The sequence below is a fragment of the Vigna umbellata genome, chromosome 8 (assembly GCF_029865625.1).
Source record: "Vigna umbellata cultivar VRB3 chromosome 8, Vumbellata_1.0, whole genome shotgun sequence".
NCBI lineage: Eukaryota > Viridiplantae > Streptophyta > Magnoliopsida > Fabales > Fabaceae > Vigna > Vigna umbellata.
This window is the reverse complement of record NC_142172.1, coordinates 48,645,323-48,661,747: the sequence shown is the minus strand read 5'-3', so window position 1 is coordinate 48,661,747 and position 16,425 is coordinate 48,645,323. Positions and strand designations below refer to the sequence as shown.

The 16,425-nt window shown below is 36.5% G+C and overlaps 2 protein-coding genes across 2 annotated transcripts; both read left to right on the top strand.

Annotated features, from left to right (window-relative positions):
* LOC124847143 (uncharacterized) lies at positions 1-5,199 on the top strand. Its single transcript, XM_088097809.1, has 3 exons — positions 1-2,300; positions 3,138-4,687; positions 4,790-5,199. The coding sequence occupies exons 1-2, from the start codon at positions 125-127 to the stop codon at positions 4,649-4,651; spliced, it is 3,690 nt and encodes a 1,229-aa protein (XP_087953935.1). The 5' UTR covers positions 1-124; the 3' UTR covers positions 4,652-4,687; positions 4,790-5,199.
* A 4,763-nt stretch (positions 5,200-9,962) lies between these two features.
* Positions 9,963-16,345, top strand: LOC124847136 (ENTH/VHS family protein). The gene is made up of 14 exons (XM_047324551.2): positions 9,963-10,120; positions 11,004-11,080; positions 11,158-11,209; positions 11,353-11,432; positions 11,503-11,581; positions 11,861-11,944; positions 12,068-12,213; positions 12,479-12,823; positions 13,103-13,144; positions 13,234-13,320; positions 13,389-13,474; positions 14,032-14,219; positions 14,605-15,511; positions 15,603-16,345. Exons 2-14 carry the CDS (start codon positions 11,046-11,048, stop codon positions 15,989-15,991), a joined length of 2,520 nt encoding a protein of 839 aa, XP_047180507.1. The 5' UTR covers positions 9,963-10,120; positions 11,004-11,045; the 3' UTR covers positions 15,992-16,345.
* Positions 16,346-16,425: the final 80 nt, after the last annotated feature.

Here is a 16,425-nt window from a genome sequence, read left to right as displayed (position 1 = left end):
CAGCTTTTGTCAGTCATCACTAACATCAAAAAACAGCTTCTATCCTTCCCACTTCCTCCGCCAAATTCAGTGAGGATCTGAGAAGAAGCATTGGGCAGAGGAACTCAGCTTTTTCCTTCTACGCATGACTGCAAGGGGCAGAGACCCCATAAGGGGTCTTCTCTGGCCACAAATGGCCCTCGCATTTGCCATTGCTCTCCTTTCTATCACTGTGGTTTCCGTCAATGCTGATGGTTACCCTTACTATTCTCCTCCACCACCTTCTCCTTCACCACCACCTCCTTACGTTTACAAGTCTCCTCCTCCACCACCGTATGAGCACAAGGCTCCACCATATTATTACAAGTCTCCACCACCTCCTTCCCCCTCTCCTCCACCTCCTTACTACTACAAGTCTCCTCCACCACCCTCTCCCTCACCTCCTCCTCCCTATTACTACAAGTCTCCTCCACCACCCTCTCCTTCACCTCCTCCTCCCTACTACTACAAGTCCCCACCACCTCCTTCCCCATCTCCTCCTCCTCCTTACTACTACAAGTCTCCTCCACCCCCATCACCCTCACCTCCTCCCCCATACTACTACAAGTCCCCACCACCTCCTTCACCGTCTCCTCCTCCACCCTACTATTACAAGTCTCCACCTCCACCTGTGAAGTCTCCGGCTCCGACTCCTTATTATTATAAATCTCCCCCTCCTCCACCACCAAAACCATACTACTACAAGTCTCCACCACCCCCATCACCATCACCAAAACCATACTACTACAAGTCTCCACCACCCCCATCACCATCACCTCCTCCCCCGTACTACTACAAGTCTCCACCACCTCCTTCACCATCTCCTCCACCACCCTACTATTACAAGTCTCCACCACCTCCTTCACCGTCTCCACCACCACCCTACTATTACAAGTCTCCACCTCCACCTGTAAAGTCTCCGGCTCCAACTCCTTATTATTATAAATCTCCCCCTCCTCCGTCACCAAAACCATACTACTATAAGTCTCCACCACCACCTTCTCCAACTCCATACTACTACAAGTCTCCTCCACCACCACCACCTTACTACTACAAATCTCCTCCTCCTCCATCTCCAACTCCTTACTACTACAAGTCTCCACCACCACCATCCCCAACTCCTTACTATCCATCTCCCACTCCATACTACTACAAGTCTCCACCACCACCTTCTCCAACTCCCTACTACTATAAGTCTCCTCCACCACCATCCCCAACTCCCTATTACTACAAGTCTCCACCACCACCTTCCCCGACTCCTTACTATCCATCCCCAAAACCTTACTACTATAAGTCTCCACCACCACCATCTCCAACTCCCTACTACTACAAGTCTCCTCCACCACCATCTCCCACTCCCTACTATTACAAGTCTCCACCACCACCGTCCCCAACTCCTTACTATCCATCCCCCACTCCTTACTACTACAAGTCTCCACCTCCACCATCTCCGACTCCTTACTACTACAAGTCTCCTCCTCCACCATCCCCAACTCCCTATTACTACAAGTCTCCACCACCACCTTCCCCAACTCCTTACTATCCATCCCCAAAACCTTACTACTATAAATCTCCACCACCACCTTCCCCAACTCCTTACTATCCATCCCCCAAACCTTACTACTATAAATCTCCACCACCACCTTCCCCAACTCCTTACTATCCATCCCCAAAACCTTACTACTATAAATCTCCACCACCACCTTCCCCAACTCCTTACTATCCATCTCCAAAACCTTACTACTATAAATCTCCACCACCACCATCTCCCACTCCTTACTATTACAAGTCTCCGCCACCACCGTCCCCCACTCCTTACTATCCATCCCCCACTCCTTACTACTACAAGTCTCCACCCCCACCATCTCCAACTCCCTACTACTACAAATCTCCACCACCACCTTCCCCAACTCCTTACTATTATAAGTCTCCACCACCACCATCTCCAACGCCTTACTATCCTTCCCCAACTCCCTACTACTACAAGTCTCCACCACCACCATCCCCAACTCCCTACTACTACAAATCTCCACCACCACCATCACCAACTCCTTACTATCCATCCCCAACTCCTTATTACTACAAGTCTCCACCACCACCATCTCCAACTCCCTACTACTACAAGTCTCCTCCTCCTCCTTCACCAACTCCTTACTATCCCCCACACCCTTACCATCCCTACCACCACCCTTTGATCGTCAAGGTAGTAGGTAAAGTCTACAGCTACAAGTGCTACGACTGGGCGTATCCCGAAAAGTCTCACAACAAGAAACACCTCAAAGGTACACACTGCATTCATCTTATTTTCCACATTTACAATGCCTTCCACCGTGTTTTACCGTTACACTGTTATTTTCCTGCTTCTCTTTTGGGTTAAGAGACTCGTATGTTTCCATACATGTCTTTGTTTTCTAGAATTTACTCACTTTCACTACCATCTTTTCTTAGTTGTCTTGTTTCTTTCTTATGGTTAACCCTTTATGTTAATTAACGTTTATCAGTAGATATTTATGAGGTCTGAGAAAAAAAATGTTCAACAGATTCAACCTAAGCGATCGTTTTATAATGTAGTTAGTAGGCATTTCAAATTATAGGGTCTACCGCGTTAAATTATTGCTAGAAACCATCTTATATATTTTCAACCCTTTTTATACGTAGGAAGATTATTTTTCCTTCTGATTTGTCCTTTTAAAAGTTGAATATATAGAATATTGATTATTATAATTTTAATAATATATTTATCTAAATTAAATCCTCAAATATTTTATACATTGATTTGTACAAATATCTTTATCTCAATTAAAATATTAAATATTTTAAATTGAAAATAAAACAAAGTTATTAAATAAAATTCTTAAATTATTTGTGATTAAAAGAAAAACAGGAATATGATTTATTAGAATCGGCTACAGCATAGATTAAGAAATAATCAACTATAGACAATTTAACATATCAATCTTTAAATGATCCTCACTGATATAATATGCTATCTGACAAAGAATGGTATAACTTTAGTAAGAGACCAATATATATATATATATATGTTGCTTTCACTATAATTATAAGTCCCTGCATGTTAGAATTTATGAATTGTAATGAACCATTTTGGGTAAACGTAGGTGCTATTGTGGAGGTTAAATGCAAAGCAGGAAGAAACATCATTAAGGCTTATGGTGAAACCAAGAGCAATGGAAAATACAGCATCACAGTTAAGGACTTTGACTATGTGAAATACGGATCAGTAGTCTGCAAGGCCCACCTTCATGCTCCTCCTAAGGACTCTCCCTTCAACATACCTACCAAGCTGAACGAGGGAACTCCATTGAAGGTGAAATCCAAAGATAAATATGAAGTTGTGCTCAAGGCTAAGCCATTTGCTTATGCTTCAAAGAAGCACTTCAAGGACTGTGACAAGAAGCCTTATAAGCCTTCACCAACTCCATACTATTACAACTCACCTCCTCCTCCCTCTCCAGTTTACGTATACAAGTCACCACCACCACCATCACCAACTTATGTTTACAAGTCACCACCACCACCCGTGAAGTCGCCTCCCTATTATTATAAGTCTCCACCTCCACCTTCACCAAAACCTAAACCACCATACTATTATCAGTCTCCACCTCCTCCATCACCAAAACCTCAACCTCCATACTACTATCAGTCTCCTCCTCCACCATCACCAAAGCCTCAGCCTCCTTACTACTACCAATCTCCACCTCCTCCATCACCAAAACCTAAACCTCCATACTACTACCTCTCTCCACCTCCTCCATCACCCTCTCCTCCCCCTCCATACTACTATAAATCTCCACCTCCTCCATCACCTGTGCCAAAGCCTCCGTACTACTACCAATCTCCACCCCCACCATCACCAAAGCCTAAACCTCCATACTACTACCACTCTCCACCTCCACCATCCCCTTCACCTCCCCCTCCATACTACTACCACTCTCCCCCTCCACCATCCCCCTCACCTCCCCCTCCATACTACTACCACTCCCCACCTCCACCCTCACCGGTTTATAAGCCTCCATACTACTACCAATCTCCCCCTCCACCATCACCAAAACCTAAACCCCCGTACTACTACCACTCCCCACCTCCACCATCACCCTCTCCTCCCCCTCCATACTACTATAAATCTCCACCCCCACCTTCACCATCCCCTCCTCCTCCATACTACTATAAATCTCCACCACCACCTTCACCGTCCCCTCCACCACCTTACTACTATCATTCCCCACCTCCACCTAAAGAGAGCACACACCCTCCCTACTACTACCACTCACCACCACCACCATCCCCATCACCACCACCTCCATATTACTACAAATCCCCTCCACCCCCATCCCCATCTCCACCACCTCCTTATTACTATCAAAGTCCTCCTCCACCATCTCCCGCTCCTCATCCTCCCTACTACTACCAATCCCCTCCACCACCAAAGGCGTATCCTTCACCTCCTTACCACTACGTGAGCCCTCCACCACCTTCTCCATCTCCACCTCCACCGTACCATTACAAATCACCACCTCCTCCCTCCCCAGCTCCCGCTCCAAAGTACATTTACAAATCACCTCCGCCTCCGGCTTACGTCTATGCTTCCCCACCTCCACCTATCTACAAGTAAGCTCAGACTGTGGAAGCACCGTTCACGATAAATCATGTAAGTTCACCGACCTTATACACATTCGCAAGTAAAATCAGAGTTGTATATTCATGTATGAATTTTAGTAATGGAAATTTCTATGGAATTATTCATTTTCAGGTTGTAGTTTTCTTCGAGGAATAAATGGAAGCTCCTTTAGGAGTGAAGTGAAATATCTATCTTCCTGTCCAAGTTCTCTGAATAAAAGTCTGAAGGTGTCATCTCCGAGCTACAATATCTGTGATTCAGACCCGCTTGATTCTATTTGTTTGATGGCCATCTTGCACGTCCTGATCTTATTGTGTTCAAGTGACGGACAAATCAAAACAAGGAAGAGAGATTTAAAGTGTAAATGCCAAGTTAAAAGTACAGTCCACTCTTAGTCATCTCTTTAATTTATTTGTTCATAGATTACTATGGCCGTTTATGATTGCTTTTCTATTTATCGTGGAATTTTTGTATTGTGCCCGTTCTTGTGTTTGCAATAAGTAATAGTAATAAAGCAGCAGCAATTCAAATTCTGCTCTCAACCCACTTCGGCTTTCGTTATAACCATTTACATCACAACTTTAAGTAATCAAAAACAACAAAGAATCAGTCTTTTTTAGAAGCTTCTGTCTTCTGCCATAAGGGAATCACACTTTTCGATTATTGGCCTTGAAAGAGTCATTCTCAAGCCTACCAAACTCCAGATTTTTTACCAATATCACGTTTCTCTCTCTATATTACTTAATTTTCTCCGTGTATCGTGTTTGAAGTTTTCAGCTTTAATGTTTTGGTCATAAACTGATAAGCTAAACAAACAATCCCTACACATTATTTGGACGCAACAGCAAATGATGTTTCCTTCTTTGGAATCTTGACTCACTTTCTTTTGGAGTTAAGTAGCAATTGTTAATTATTGATTTGGCTAAAATTTAAACAAATCTTCTTCTAGTGATATTCAAGCAGGCCCCATTCTGTAATTAACAGAAGTGGACCCACCCACACCTTTCCCATTGTCTGATTAAATAACCATGAAAAAATCTGATAAAATCCTCATGACTGATTCGTTTTATCATATCAAAATTTGATATTGTGTGACTTGACTTTTTAATTAAGATGATAATAAAATGCAAAGTTGTAACTACTTAAATATGAATTAATAGTTTGAATTTAAACGATCATATATCCAGTTATGATTAGGGCATGATTTGAATTAGTTATTGATAGATATACTGATACTAATAATTTTCAATAGTGTCATCATCCTGAGTTGTATTATAAGCTAAAATGTTTACCTAATTAACACAAATAAAAATTGAAAAAGAGAACTCACAAACACTGATTATTGCTTTGTTTATAAGAAAACAAAAAAGTGGTATAACTAATCTAAGAGAAAGTGGCAAGTTGCTATAAAAAGGGAGACATAAAGATAGAAAAGGGTTGAAAGTCCTTGATGGTAATTTGTTGTAGGTGCTGTCATGCATCACTTCTGATCAATCTATATTTTTGAAGTTATATAAAAGTACAGAGAAGGATGCCTCACCCAACAATCATCATAAAGAAGAGGTCTAGCCACTATTTAAGTAACAGGTCATCATCACCTAATCTAAAGAATATTTTGTTTAAACACAATAATTTAAAAAGTATAAAAATATTTTTTTATTTTTCAAACTACTCAATAAAATAATGTGTGTGCTTAAACCAATAATATTTTCTGAATAAAAAAAAGCCATTATGATGCTCATGTTTTATAAACAACTTTCTTAAGAAATACATTTTTTAGTTGCCATTTTAAGAATTATTTGGAGACTTTTTTCTTTTTAACTTGTTATTTTCCATTTCTTTAATAGAAATATTTCAACAATAATTAATTTTGTTCCCGTGGATAATAGTTTCGTCCTTCAGAGAAATTCTGTCTGCCCATATTAGTTATAGTATTGAATAACCTTTCATAATAAGGTAATTGTTTCCTAATTTAGTATGATATAAAAGTTGAGAATGCATTCCATTTTTATGTATGAAGAAAGTATTAATCTCCACATGTTAAAAGAAGATGCAATTTTGTTATTATTCAGATATTACGTTCATGTCATTTAGGTAATTAGTTCATAAAGTATGATTTTATGATATCTGATGTTGGAATCATTCTTGCATTAAATCCACTAATTTAGCATGAGTTTGTTATATGCTTGTATATGTAATTTATTGCCACTCATTTATATGTTGGATGTTCCTTTTTATGTAATTCGTCTTCTTTTATGTCATGGAAATTCAAACATTGTATAAGAGACCAAAAATCAATGATTATCAATAATAAAATTAATTCAAGATAATAAGAACTAATTGAAAAAAAAATACACAATTTTATCCCTACACACATCAAACACTGATACAAAATTATCCTCACAGTTACAAAAGAAAAGAAAAATATTCTATATGGAATGTGACATTAATCCCTTATCGTATTACTTCCTCTGCCCCGACATTCTAATATAAAAATAATCTTGATTATCCTTTAAACACAGACAAAAGTTTGAATAAAGCGAGTTTTGAAAAAATATTTTTCTAATGGAATAAAATATTATGTCTGTATTTTATTTATACTTTAACTTTTGAATGTAAAATTTAATTTTCTTTTTCTGTTCTAAACTGTGATATATTGAAATTTCTAAACTTAGACACTAAAAATATATTTGATGTAAGTAAAAAAGAAATATATGTAGTTAAATGAGATATCTCATCCTTAGTAATAAATCAAATAATAATAACAATGTAATTAATATATAACTATCAAATGAATGAAGTGGAAGAGATTAATGGAACTGAATGATGATAACTAAATTAATAATTTATAAAATTAAAAAGGCTAAATAATTTTAATCGTCTTTTTGTAGAATAAAATTAAATTGGTTTTTTATTTTTATACGTATAATTTTTTAAAAAACTTGATGTAATCATGTATTTTTATTAATAGCATACTAATACCATTAAAGAAGTATTATATATTAATTCGTGGTTTTTTTAATTCTTTTAAACTCTTTTTATTTTTTAATTAAAAAATTAAAAATAAAAATTACGTATCAAATTAATAAGATGTCACATGACATTAATAAGGTCACGTATCACTTTAATATGAAATATTGTTTAGTGCTGTCAAAATTGGTTATAACCCGTGAGCCAATCTGCCCACCAAAGGTTTGAGTCAGATTGAGTTTAAAAATAATATAATTTTTTTATGCGGATTAGTTTTCAATCCGGCTCACTTAGAACTCGGCACTCATGGTGAGACGGGTTGGCTCACCAACCCACATAATTTAATTTAATTATTTATTATTTTGTATTTCAATATTACTAGTTAGTTTATTGAAGACTGTAATATTATAAATGGACAAGTGATACAAAAATAATAAATATTAAAAACTTGGTCGCCTTTTGTGCTTGTTTTTGGATTACCCTCGGATTGTATGATTTTTTTTTTATTTTGAATAATTTTTGGAGTTTAACATCATTTTAGAGTGAAATTTATTTAGATTTGAAGTAAAAAATTATAATTTTTTTATTTAAAAAAACATATCATTAAGTGAGCCAGTGAACCAACCCGTTTAACCAATCAACCTGTGATGGGTTGGACCGGATCAAATTTTTTCAGCTTGTTAATAAATAAGTTGGGTTGGGTTGACTCACTAAGTGACTAGCTCGTGGTGGATCGGATCAGGTCAAGCCAAGTTTCTCGTTTTGATAGCTCTAGTATTATTGCTTTAGTCTTAATCTCTTTTTTTTTATTTATTTTCTATCAATTTATTTTTAAAATAAACCAATTTCATCTTCCTCTAAATTGAAAAAGAAAATTAATTATTATATAAATATTATAATAATATTTTTATTAAAATTGATATTTTTATTAAATACTTAAATAAAATTAAAAAAAATTATATTTAACTTAATTTAAAATTTACATTTAAATTTGTAAAAGTGTTATTTTTAAGGAAAATGACACTTGAACAACCATTTTTGACAACATTTAGACACGCGCACACGTGTCTAAATTTGAGTGGTCCATTTTCATTTAATTTTTCCAACTGGACCACTCAAATTTAGACACGTGTGCGCGTGTCTAAATGTTGTCAAAAATGGTTGTTCAAGTATCATTTTCCTATTTTTAAATCAACTCAAACAATTGATATAAATTATTGAATTATACATATTGTAAAAATATATAACTATTTAAAAGAATTGAAAAGGTTGTTAAACTTATTTTATTTTATAAAATAAAATTAATAAACAACTTTATCATGTTGAAATTAATGTTGAATTTTTTTCTATTAAAAACTTAAAATAATTTAAAATAAAATTCAATATAAAATATAAATATTAAAAAATTAATCTTTTTAAAAGTACTAATAAAAATATAAATTTTAATAAAATAATTTTATATTATTTATATAAAAATTAAATTTTGTTTTAATAGAAAGAAACAGAATTGTTAATTTTAGAAGAAACTATGATAAAGGTAACAAATTTTTAATTTTCTTTTTTAAAAAAACATTTGAAAGAAACAGCATAAAAAAATCTTAGCATAAATAACCTTTGCATCAAATTTTTTAAAATAAAAACTAAATTGAAACTCATAAAAATAAGAAAATCGATCAATAATGATTTAACCAATTAGAAAACAATCAATAAATTGTTATTAATGGAATCAGTTGATGAGGACACTATAACATTTGAAGTTCGGAGATAGACTTATAGTTGTCGCCCAACAAACTTTGACACTGCTTCTAAGAAGAATAATTGGTAGATAGACAATGACGCATATTTTATTTCAATCCTCGAAAGAGACTATATATCAACCATCGCTTACAATGTTTCAATGAAAAACTCAATATTATCCATATCCATGTCATAATTAATTTAATTTAATAATAGCAATTTGTTTTCCACTGTAATAATCTAAAAAAAAATCCAGACTTTCTTCAAATGGGAATAAAGTATGGATCTTTCCTTTTCTTTTTACCGAGTCAACTTTTTGAACCCATTTTGCTTGCAATGAAGAAATGTAGTTATTTGGACTTAATCGTGAGATTGACCTATACAAAGCAACTAAAAAAGTAGGAATAGATATGATAAGAACGTGAATTATTTACACTGGTGTCACATTATTACCATGAAAGTGGATTAAGAAATGAGGTTATTATTATTCAACTCCCTTCACGTAAGTTGCAGTGGGTACTGTAAATTTTTTGTTTTCAACTGGGAATCGGTAGAAAGTAAAAATGACGCCAAACAAGAAAGGCACCCTTTGTATTTTTCTTTCCCTTTCTCATTCTTTCCCTCGTAATTTTAGTTTTCAGACAACTCATAGAAGTATTGCAAATTGTAACCTGGTTATTGCTTTCTTCCTCGTAATCAAACTGTAACCTTCCCATCCGCCTTCATTTTCTGGTTTCAGCCGACTAGTTTGATCAGGTTCCGTCTACCCAGATCTTCTTTTGCCACAATTTATTCATATTTTTTCATTTCTTAGTCTATTGACTCTGTTTGATATCCTTTTTCTATCTCAATTTTAAGTCTTTCATGCCAAGCTTTTTCTGGGACCTCTTTGATATTCGTTTAGTTGCTTAGTTTCTCCTGTAATTTGCTTCTTGCTTCTTCTTTTGGCTCATTATTTATAAAGATTTTATCTTTTATCATTTCTTGTAATTCTTTACTAGCTTGGGATTTACGTTAACTTATGATGGTGCCCCTCTTTAAGTTTTCAATGTTCTTTCCAATTCAGTTTTGCTTGAAGATTATATAGTCACCTCTTCTCTTTATTTTTTTCTGTGATTTCATTCATGGGCTTTATTTGATGTCTTTCCATGTTTTCTAGTACAATTTCGGATTGTCTGAACATTGACTGCTATTAGAAAAGATGGGTGAAGTGAAATTCATGAGGTTTGACCGTGCGTAGCATTGGTCATTTGCATGTTTGAGAATTTGGATTGATCTCTTAAAGTTCTTGTAAGACTTATTTTCAGATAGTGATGTTGATTCTTTCTCCGTAGTAGAATTTGTCATGCAACTCTAGTAAAGTTTTGATGTTGCTCCCATGTCCCAACTCCCAAGAACTAAAGACATACAATTTTACTTCATACATTTGCCTGATTGTTTCATCATAAATTGTGCAGACATTGTACTTCTTGTTTCTTCTTTGATGAATAAGTCAACTCTAACTGATTGTTTTGTTAGAATACTGATTGAAAACAATCGTTTCAGCGTTCAAGTAGCTGTCATGTTGCTCAGAAAATGTTTTTTTCTCGAATTGGTTCATGACAAATGTTTGAAATTTGCTATTATTTGTACTTGGCAGTTAAGCGTGGTTTTGGCTCGCCAATTCTGAAAATCGACTACAATGAAGAAGGCCATTGGTCAAACTGTTAGGGAACTGTAAGTCTAACAGTTTAGGATAATTTTTTAACTCAGCCCTGTTTCCTTATTCCTCACTATCTTCATTATCCTTGCAGTAAAAGAGAAGTAAATAAGAAAGTACTTAAAGTTCCTGGGATAGAACAGAAGGTAAATTCTGTCCTCTTAACATTTACTTTAAAATTGAATTGCATATAACTCAACAAAGAAATTGTTTGTTGACTATCTTGGAGTTTACACATTATAATATTAATGTGAAAATTTTAATTAGACTAGTCTCTCCCCTCTTCCAGGTTCTTGATGCGACCAACAATGAAGCCTGGGGTCCTCATGGATCACTTCTAGCAGATATTGCACAGGCTAGCAGAAATTAGTAAGCTTGAACTCATCCGTTTATGCTTGATATTGTATCACAAATATCTCATTTTTTAGCTCCCTTGCAGTTATGAATGTCAAATGATCATGGCAATAATCTGGAAGAGGATTAATGACACGGGCAAGAATTGGCGGCATGTCTATAAGGTTTGTTGTACTATTTTATGTTTTGGATGAGATTACACTTGAAATATCTTTTTTCTTTTGTTTATTGTCATAACACTCTTCCTTTTGTCCTTCATTACTTAAATGCACTCATGAACTGAAGTACACTGTTTATGAAATTTGTCTTGATACTTATTTACAAACAACTAACGGTTCATGCCTTTCAAGAACTCTGTCTAGTATTTTTTGCATTTATTTTTTTACCATGTCCTCTTGGAAAAGAATGGCACTTACATTCATACATTAAATGTTCGATGACAGGCTTTGACAGTATTAGAATACATGGTGGCTAATGGGTCAGAGCGCGTCATAGAGGAGATTAAGGAGCATGCCTATCAAATATCGGTAATTTCCATTCTGTCAATTGCAAACATTATTGAGTATTTCTCATTCAAACTTTTAATATTTTCTAAATTATCTAAAAATTAGACTGCAACTTGTTAATATTGTAAATTTTCATATCAACAGACATTGTCCAATTTTCAATATATTGATTCCAGTGGAAGAGACCAGGGAAACAATGTCAGAAGGAAATCACAGAATCTCATTCTTCTTGTGAATGATAAAGAAAGAATCATAGAGGTTAGACAGAAGGCTGCTGCTAACAGGGACAAGTAATTCTTCTCTTATTAGTTTGACTATTATATATATTTTGAACTCTGTCATTTTCCGGTTGCTGTAAAAACTTATATATACTGCCTTGTTGAGGAAGAAAATATATTTCTTTTACCTGTATTTTGTAATGTCCATCTTTCCTGTATTTGAATTTATTTTGGGTTTCTAGATCACAAATGCAAAACCACTGGGTGTAATATGCAAATATTTATGTGGGTTTCTCAATCTGGAGGAGATATGTAATTGCCCGACATGATTCACCAGGTTTCGCAGCAGTTCAACCGGTGCAATGTACAGGCCTGGTTCACGTTCTAGCAGTGGGTCTTATGGGGATAGATACGAAGATGATCGTTATGGAAGCAGGGAGGAAGATAGAAGTGATCATGGCTATGGCAGAGAAAGAGAATGGGGCTATAGAGATGATGATCGGTATAGTCGTGAGAGGGAGCGTTATGGTAAAGATTACGAGGAACGTTATAGAAGAGATGACAATAGGGATGACGAGTACCGTAGAAGAAGTGTTGATGATGACCAATATGGCTCAAGAAGCAAGAGCTCTGACAGAGATCATGATCATAATGTTGATGATGATGGTCAGCGTTCATCTCGGTATGTGCCTGAGATAGCCACCTTTCTTTTTCCAAAAAATCTGAAATAGATAATGTTTTTATAGTTCATGATTATAGTTATTGGGGTTCATTTGGTTTTGTATCATAGACTCTTATTAGTTGTTATGATCTGTATATACTTTATTGCAGTAAGCTGATGAATTTGGCTTTTATCGATTCAACACCTATCTTTGTCTGTCTTAGGGTCAAGAACAAAAAAATTAAGAACATAAAAAACTTCATTGTACTGACTCCATCTTATTTTACGATGTTGTCTCAGAGGTAGCATTCCTAAAGCTGAAGCCCATTCATTGGAAGGAAGGTAAATCATCCCCCAGATTCCCAGCCTCTATCCATGCTTAATGACCATTTAGCATTATTTTTGCTGACCATATGCAATTCAATGAACAGGTTAGAGCGGAAACTTTCTGAGCAAAATGTGGGTGCTCCTCCCAGTTATGAAGAAGCTCTTTCTAAAAGCCCTGTACACAATGAAAGGTATGAATTTCATAATGCTGAAATTACTTATTCTGAAGATATTTGTTACTATATCACTTCGATTGCAGGGATGGTGGAATTTCAGCTACATCATTTGGAAACAGAGAAGTTGAGGCTTCTGATGAATTTGATCCTCGTGGTCATCCTGTATCAGGTGTGGCAAGTTCTTTGTTTCTTTGTTTTGAATTGCGTAGGCTGGGGGACACGCTTATTAGGAGTGTTCAAAACCAAACCAATCTAAAAACAAAACAGAAAATCGGTCCACAAAAACCGGAAATTGAAAACTGAATCACCTATTGTATTGAAATATAATGTTATATGATTGAATTCATTAACTAATAAACATATTTGAGTGTGTCCATTGCAATATGTTTATAATTATCGAAATGTGATAGCAAATTCGTACGGTAGCTTCTAACCGTAAGATTGTGTAATTCATTCATGGATATGAGAGAAAATTGAAATTATAAACATGACCTTGCCTGGTTAGTTAGATGTAACACTTCAGATATTCATCACTTCAGTTCCACACTTGAATTAGATATGGCTCGACCTTAGTTGAGTTCGATGAAATTATTATCATCTGCCATTTGCGGATTTTAGTTCAATTTTGATGATTTTTAAGGGCTACTATTATACTTTAATTCTCTTTCTTAGCGAGAAACTATTCTTATGCTTTTATACTCATGATATCTTTATGTTTCTTGTTAGCTGCCCGAGCTCCTGCTAATAATGTTGAAATGGACTTGTTCGGCTCCCTATCTGAATCGTTATCTTCAAATGCACTGGCTCTTGTGCCTTCTGCATCAGAAACAACACCCTCTCAAGGCAACGCAAACCTTGATTCAACTGTGGCCGCCTTTGCACCACCGCCATCTGCTTCTAATAATTTCAATCCGGTAGGAATTTGCTTGTTTGTTTATAACTTCACTCTAAGAAAGTATTAGAATACGCTGAATTATTGATAAGAATGAAGTTTTGTGTATGGCTTGGAATGATTTTCTTGCACGCTTGACTGTTAACAATTAGCTGGGTAGAACTTCATGTTAAGAAATGTAGCATACTAATTAATGTAACTTCTGTCTGTGGATTATGATGAATGGAGGGGAACCTTAAAACTAGGAAGAATTGTGTTTCTGGGGGGCTTTTTACTGTGCTTATGCTTCGAATAGTTTTTGTATATGCTTCTGCAGCTCAGTGCGTGTAAAACATTTCCTTTTATATATCCTTTGACAAGGCTTCATCTCTGTTAATGCTGGTTTTTTGTTGGTTTAAATTTTGCAGGTATTTGAAGACCCGTTTGGTGATTCACCCTTTAAGGCCATTCCTTCAGCTGAAACTTCTCCACCTCAACCCCAGACTCATCAGAGTCGTGCACCACCATCCCAGCCAAGTGGTTCTAACACGGACTCATTCTCTAACTTTGGTTTCGGAGACTCATTTTCTGCTCTGCCCCAAGCCCGTGACACTCAGTCTTTGTCATTGAACTCCCAGTTTTTGTCACCATCACAGGAAACTGACATTCTTGCAGACATTCTTCCACTTCCACCATTACCTGGGGCAACTTCACAGCAGAACTTCTCAGCTCATCCTGATGCTCAAGTCTCATCGTCCTTTTCAGCTTCATCAGGGGAAATGGCATCACAATCTTCTTTTGCAGAGTCTGGCCAACATGCACAGCAAGGCTTCTTATCTGGAACCAGTCAACCTACCGCAGAGGCCGTTTCAGTTCCTAGTGGCCAACAGCTACAAACCCTGTCACAGAATCCCATTAGTCAACAAACACGGCAACCCTTTCCATATAACACTGACCAATCCCTGCAATCAGGTAGTCATATATACGGCGGATTCCCTCCCCAGGCTAGTTCTATGACTGACGGAGCTTCCAGAATGTTCCCTCAAACGCAAGGTGGACACGTTAACCCGACCTATGTACAAGGATTTATGGCACTTATTCCTCAACACACGGTTCCTCAAGTTTCAATGGGGCAGAGTGCAAACTCTTTGTCTTCTCAATCCCCCATTGATCAAGCATCACAGTTTAACAGCGGAAACTTAATGGCACAACAGCAAGTATATGCTTTGCAGAATGCTGTTTCTCAACCATCCTCCAAGGACAAGTTTGAGACAAAATCCACAGTCTGGGCAGATACACTAAGCAGGGGTTTGGTTAATTTGAATATATCTGGACGTGAGTGTTGTGCTTATATAAGTTCTCAGACTGTTTCCAACTGTTGGTCTTATCTGGATGAACACTAAATTCTCATTTTTTGCATTTGCAGCTAAAACAAACCCTTTAGCAAATATTGGAGTGGACTTTGATGCAATTAATAGAAAGGAGAAGAGGATGGAGAAGCCCACGACATTGGTAACGTCAACAGTAACCATGGGTAAAGCCATGGGATTTGGTTCAGGCATGGGCCGGATTGGTTCTGGTGCTCTTAGACCACCTACCTCAAACCCATTGATGGGTATGGGCATGGGAAGCTACGGAGGCATGAAGGCACCTGTGGGGATGGGGATGAACATGGGGGGCATGGGGCAGATACAGCCACCACCTGGACCTACTGGACTGCCTCATGGGTCTAACATGACTGGTAATTATAACTCCATGATGGGAACAGGGGGTGGTTATCCTCAATATCCTTATGGCCTTGGTGGCTACCGATAACATTGACCATTATACCTAGATATACCATTACCAATGTCAGACAAATTGTGTGAGATGTATAGAGTTAGATAGTAATATCAAAGTGTGTGAGATTGATTGAGCATTATGCCTAGAAGATAAAATAGCACGTCAATACCTCATTTGTGGCATCATCATTGTGTACCAGTGAACGGATCAAATATCTGCTTGGGTTATTACTTTTTTTTATTAACCCCAACACCATGCAGTGGTGCGATGTTTAATATGTTATTTTCCCTTTGCGCCAATTCTACATCCATGTAAGAATATGAACTCGCAGTTAATATTGTCTAGTTTTCAATATGTGTGTATATATATTATAGAAAATTTCTTGCTTGAGAGATTGTACATCGAAGAAAGACCGATCCCTTCGAACAACTACTCCCGATAACAGATAAAAAGAATGCATTCAAAAT